This window comes from Motacilla alba, chromosome 5 (genome assembly GCF_015832195.1).
Source record: "Motacilla alba alba isolate MOTALB_02 chromosome 5, Motacilla_alba_V1.0_pri, whole genome shotgun sequence".
NCBI lineage: Eukaryota > Metazoa > Chordata > Aves > Passeriformes > Motacillidae > Motacilla > Motacilla alba.
In genome coordinates this window covers 60,454,658-60,460,657 of record NC_052020.1, presented here as the reverse complement: position 1 = coordinate 60,460,657, position 6,000 = coordinate 60,454,658, and the positions used below count along the sequence as shown (strand labels likewise).

The 6,000-nt window shown below is 44.9% G+C and overlaps 1 protein-coding gene across 3 annotated transcripts in view; it reads right to left on the bottom strand.

Annotated features, from left to right (window-relative positions):
• The window catches only part of MAP4K5 (mitogen-activated protein kinase kinase kinase kinase 5), a 64,504-nt gene continuing 58,504 nt past the window's right edge, over window positions 1-6,000 (bottom strand). For all 3 annotated transcript variants that reach the window (XM_038138129.1, XM_038138128.1, XM_038138127.1), the window contains 4 exons: window positions 5,866-5,958; window positions 5,230-5,300; window positions 4,469-4,524; window positions 1-3,079 (listed from right to left, as the gene is read on the bottom strand). In XM_038138129.1, the coding sequence (XP_037994057.1) occupies window positions 2,992-3,079; window positions 4,469-4,524; window positions 5,230-5,300; window positions 5,866-5,958 (308 nt within the window). In that variant the 3' untranslated portion in view covers window positions 1-2,991. The remainder of the gene's footprint in view (window positions 3,080-4,468; window positions 4,525-5,229; window positions 5,301-5,865; window positions 5,959-6,000) is intronic.

Here is a 6,000-nt window from a genome sequence, read left to right as displayed (position 1 = left end):
GATCAAATAAAGCAGTTTATTTGGCATAGACCGAACTGCAACAGAAATTCCCGAGGAACAAAGCCTGGTTACACAAACTGAACGAGTGCAGTTATGAGTCTCAGTTACACCTAACGACTAAACAAGGTAAAAAAAAGCACATTTCAGAGTCTCCCAGTCTTGTCCTTTCCATCCAGAGACACCGTGGCTCCCCCGATGCGTTGTACCTTTCTTCTTTAAAGAGACGTCAGCACAATTCCAGCTGTATTTTTCACTTGCAAGGAATTTGGTTAGGAAATCCAAAGAGATTAATCCACACACTGCTCTCCTGCTCTTCCCATGCTGTTTGTACTTCCAAGAGCTCTGGGAGCCTGTTTTAAGGCTTTCAAGTCAGGTATATGACTCCGTGCATCCAATAATTAAAATTTTGATAAATGTTGAGGAAGGAGGGGCTGAGCAAGCTTTTGCTTCATCACCCCCGAGCTCCCCCTGTTAGGCTTTCTCAAGCCTGGTTTAAATTCCACAAAAACAAAGGTACAGACAATACCAGACTAAATTAAACACAAATTATACTGATCAGAGTCACTGAGGCTGGCTGGAACACACAAATCTGCTCTGTGGTACGGAACAAAAGTGAGGTTTTACACTAGGAAACAGCATCTTGCAGATCATGCCAGAAAATGCCACTGTCTATGAAACCAGCACTAAGCATTTCACAGCATGCCATTAGAAATGCTTCAACAGCTAAAAAAGGTTTGATTAAACAAGGACTTTCCTAAGTTTATTCTTTATGATCCAGCAAAACATCAGCAATTCGTGTCGAAGAAAAATCCTTTCTGCTCGTTATTTCTGCATGACAGTGTCATGACCTAAGAGTTATTTACTCCAGTTATTCCCCATAAATATTCAGATTTTATTTACAGGTTTCTCTAGTCTTTTAGAGATCTCCTTTAAGTGTTTTCAAAGATGATGCTGAAATTACTTTCTGTAGTGAATGAGGTAAATTAAGAAGTGTTTGCTCTACATTATCTACACCTGGTGCTTCACCTTAATTTTTGTTTTAAAGACCAGGAGAGGCACCATCTGAGGTTAATCACCAGTCACTGTTACCTGTGGAGAAGTAATTTCAATACTAGAGAACTCCTTTAGAAGATTAAAAATCCCATGTCCTGCTTTTAATACTGCTGAGCCAATTCCAGCTGATCACCCCTAAAGCACATTTTTCATGCTCTGGGATCTATAAATTTCCTCTGTACACTTACTACTTATTAAGCTTTGACACAGTGTCAGAAGTGAAAAGCTTGACTTGATTTGGATGTCAAGTCAGCAAGAATTAGTTCTGAATGACAGTGGCTAAACTGCTGAATGTGTGCAGGGCTGTTTGGACCTTCCCACCTTGCAGCTGTCCTGAGAAAGGAGATGTCCCTGAGCCATCACGTGGGCCCAGACAATTCCCTCGCTGTTAAATTATGGATCACGGAGCCCGATGCCAACACAGCACCAAAACCACTCGCAGCTCTCACACACCTTTCCTGCTCTGCTCAAATGACCTGGGAATTCCAGCCTCTCCTTCCTAGGCAGCAGATCTCAGGAGCTGAACAGGCATTTCATTAAAAACCCCTTCAATTCCAATGTTCCTGAGCACTGGAATTCTGCACCTCCCGAGGAGTGTTCACATCAAAGCCAGCAGGGTAATGTGAGGTAGTAAAAGCAGATGCTCTCCTGGAGTCAGTCTATATTTAATGGTACCTCAAGAATTTTAATTAATGAGGAAGACAAAAGGAACCGATGCGACTCTTCAATGGAGAAAAGAGAAATGAAAAAAAATGCAGGTGACCAAAAAGTGATCAAAGCTTGGATACAGAATACTGGTTCTTATCATGTTTATTTACACTCCCAGCTGGGGCAGCAGCCATCCCCAAAGCCCAGCAGCTGGAATGCTGCTCAGGCTCAGCTGTGGCTCCAGGCTCCCCTCTGGAACAGCATAAATAAACCACACGTCGTGGGCAGTTGGATACATGATACTTTCATTCATTAAGGATGATGACCTGCTACAGTTTCCACTTCATGTCACAAGGCTTATCCCTAATTTATGAAAATAAAGCATATATGTTTTGTACATTTTATATATATATATGTATAAATATATATATAAAAAATACACACTGCCAGGCAACTTCACACACATGCACACGCGCACACACATGGATATTGTACACAGCCACCCAGGAGCAACAAGTCTGATACCAATATTCTACTTTGTGTACACACACCCTACGTCTAGGAAGTAAGAAAATCCCTTTTATGGCAATTCTGCAGGCAGAAAAATCAGTACAAAATACTCTGTTGTACAAAACTGCATTTTTTTTTTTACATGATCACCCAACACGGTAACACACCCCTCAGTAATGCACTACATCCCTACAAGGAAAAAGAATAATCAAATTTTTATACAATTGTAAAAAAAAAAGTAAGCTGCTCTGCAACCTTCCTTTGCTAAAAGTTAGACATTACCCCATCCTAGCAGCAGATTAATAAATAAGGATTAAATAGTCTATTATACAAAGCCATACCCAATGGCAGATTTAAAACCAAAAAGCTTTGCAGATACTTTCACTTCCTACACAAATCTTTGTTTTATTAAGAATAAGACTCAGTATAAAACAGGGCAACAGGCAGCACTAGATCTGTATCTACAGAATAAAAGGAAATCCCAAGGGAAGGGGAATATTTAACAGTTTATGGCACCTTTACTGCAGAACACGTTTCAAGGCTCGGTTTCCCTAGAACTAACGAGTAAAGGGCTCTTTATCTCAGCTTTTATTAAGCAAACTCGACATAACCAACCACACAGTGGCAAGAGACAGAACCAGCTGTTCCCAGCTGCAAAAAATGGATTGATTCCCACCCCAAACCCCAACACAGCTCGGGGGTCAGACAAGAAGCGGCCGAGTCCCGGTTTCCCGGCGCTCCCGGGTCCCAACTCCCTCTGCTGGGTGGGGCGAGTGCTGCTCAGTAGCTGTTCTCATGTCCAGCCAGGATGTAGAGGTTGCTGTGAGCTGTGGGGTTTTCTGTGGGCCTGCTCTCCAGCACAACCACTCTGCAACCAAACACAAACAGGATCCACAGTGAGGGGCAAAGAGCGGCTCTTGGTGTGACTCCTGAGGAGTAAAACCCAGGGGTTCTACAGACTGGAGACAGAGGTTCTCCCAAATACCTTGGATGTTTCATTCTGTAACCAGCTCCTTCATTTTCCAGCATCACTTCTGATAAAAACACTCAAGGGCAATATATAGTGGAAGGGCAGGAACTGGATGATTTTAAAGGTCCCTTCCAGCCCAATCCGTTCTGTAATTCCATGATCCCATCATCTGCAGCCCAAATGTTTATCCCTCCTACATCTTCTGATAAGCAACCTCGACAATTCTCCTCCCTCCTAAATATTTATCACCTCATGGGTTCACAGGGATCCCTCAACCTTTGTCCTGCTGGATCATGCTCCTGTGGGCCACTCTGGAAAATGATTGTCCCCCTGTCTTGGCACACTGACCACTGCAGGACCTTGACCATCAGCTGCTGTGGTTGGGCCTTGGAGCTCCCCTCTCCCTCCCAAATGCTGAGCATTTCTCTGCACCAGTTCCTATTGTTTTAAGGATTAAACTTGTATTTGATTTTTGTTTTCCTCAAGGAGTTTCCAAATGAAGTTCTCTGTCCCTGATCCTCACCTCTGCACCCAAGCAGTTCTGGAGTGATCCAAGGTAAAAAGGTGATCCACATCTCACTGGAATGGCAGGAAAACTCCTGCTCCATTTGTACAGAGATGGAAAATACAAACCAAAGGGTCTGGCAGTCCCAGGCCCAGATGAGGGAGCAGAGGATCAGGGATTTGACAGCAGGAGGTGTTCAAGGCTCTGAGCCACCTGCTCTAGTGGAAGGTGGCCCTGCCCAGGGGTGGAACAAGGTGAGCTTTAGGGTCCCTTCCAACCCAAACCAGTGTGGGATTCTGTGGCTGAGTGATTGCTGCACTCATCCCTGTCCATTCCTACATTTATCCCCCTGGCTGGCTGAGAATCCACAAGTGAACGTGTCCAACCTGGAGCCTGGGGCAGCTTCTGCTCAGGCTGCAAACGTGGGGACAGCTGCACCTCTCCCCACCCGTGCAGCTGGAAGGGATCAGCTGGATCTGATGGAAAATGGGTGGATTTGGATCATGGGACTAAAACCTCAGTTTGTTATTTCCAGACCAGCCAAGGTTGTTTCTAACAGGCTGCTGCCAAGGTAATTCCAGCTCACCAGGACAACCCAAAACCAAGAGCAGGCTTTTCCAGAAGTGCACTGGGCACCCTGCAAGCCCAGAGCATCTCTCCTCTCTCCCTGACACTTGGTGCCCACAGACAGAGCTGGGCTGGGCTGGAAGCCAGGCCCAGCTGGGAACTAGGAAAGCTGGTTTAAATAAAACAAAAGGTTTCTGTTTCTGCAGGGGGATTACCTGTCTGAGCCCAGCAGGCGGAAAACCCTGGTTTCATCAGATATCTCCTGGGTCACCTGCAGAAAAATGCAGATATTCAGATCCATTTCAGCAGCACAAGGGAATTTATTGGTCTGAGTTGGAAGAAAAGAAACATTCAAATGCAATTTAATGCAAAGTACAGGACTGAAATGGATAACTTGATGTCAAGCATTGTGGAATGTGAGCATTCTCACTTGGGAAGCAGAGATGATGCCTCAGGTTTTTAGCTTTTCTATTTTTCAGGTTCTGTGCTGCTTTAGTCTGAGGGGCTGGGTTCGTATCAGGGGATGGTGAGCTCTGCACAGAGCAGGGAGACAAAACAATTCCTGCTCCAGCTGGGCACCAAGGACAAATGATCCAAAGCTCAGCCCAGGAGCACAAACAGCGTGGGCTGGAGAGAGACAAACAAGCAGGGTGGGAGTGCCTGGGCTAAAGCTGGAACGGGACAATGAACTGCAAGGTGCAAATGGAGCAGAGCTGAGCCAAGGCAGAGACCCCGGCAGCGCTCGTGCATTTTGGGACCATTTGGGTTCCTCTTGGGTGCAGCCCTGGCTGGGCTCTTGTGCTGCCCAAGGTGGATCCATGGAGGAGATGCTTTGAATAAATCCCTGCTTTATTCTGTGACTCTGCCCAGCTCTGCTCTAGGGCAGCCTGCTCAAGGCATCAGAGAGAGAAACCAAAAGATCCAGTGGTAAATAAGGAACAGCAGGAATTAAACTGGAGAGGCTGAGATCACTTACTTCATCAGACTTGAAGCTCTTGCCCTGCATGCCATGTTTCCAGAAGGCCAGCACGCTGTCCTGAAGGCACACTGCAAAGGAGGGACACATCACACCCCATTCCCTGCTTCCTTGTTTTCCCAGGGCCTCTGGAGAACCCCTCAGGAAGTGTAAAAACAAACAGTGCCAAGCAAAGCACCGTGGGCTGCTGGAAATGACACATCACCTGAATTATTACAGTTATTCAAAACAGATGAATGGTGGAAAATGGGAGTTTTCCATTCAGGGATGGAGACAGCGCACAGCTGCCAGCTCTGAGGGATTTAATTCTGTGATTCTGAGAGTTTATTACAGCAGAAATTCTTCTTTGACAGCTACAATTAAAAAAACAAACAAACAAACCTGTCCTAGTCTAAAGACAGCAGCTTGAGAATTAGATTCAAATATTATTGCCCTGACTATTAAAAAATGGATGTGCTATTACTTGAAATAAAATCTTAACTTTTAGAAGGCTAACACAGATTTATGTATTACTAAACCACTTTTTTTTCTGCCCAAATTTTGTTCTCATTGCTGTGGAAATGACCAGAAACCAGTCAGGCTTTCAACAGTGAGTTCTTAAACCCCTGAGAGACCCCCGAGCAGCAAATCACTCACCCACTGACTCGATGCAGAAATCAAAGCTCAGCTCAGAAGCCAATTTCTTGCTTGACTTCAATTTCCCTTGTAAATTCACTATTTTCACAAATTCTCAAGAGAAAGAGAAAAATCAGTATTAAAACCCACTGCTGA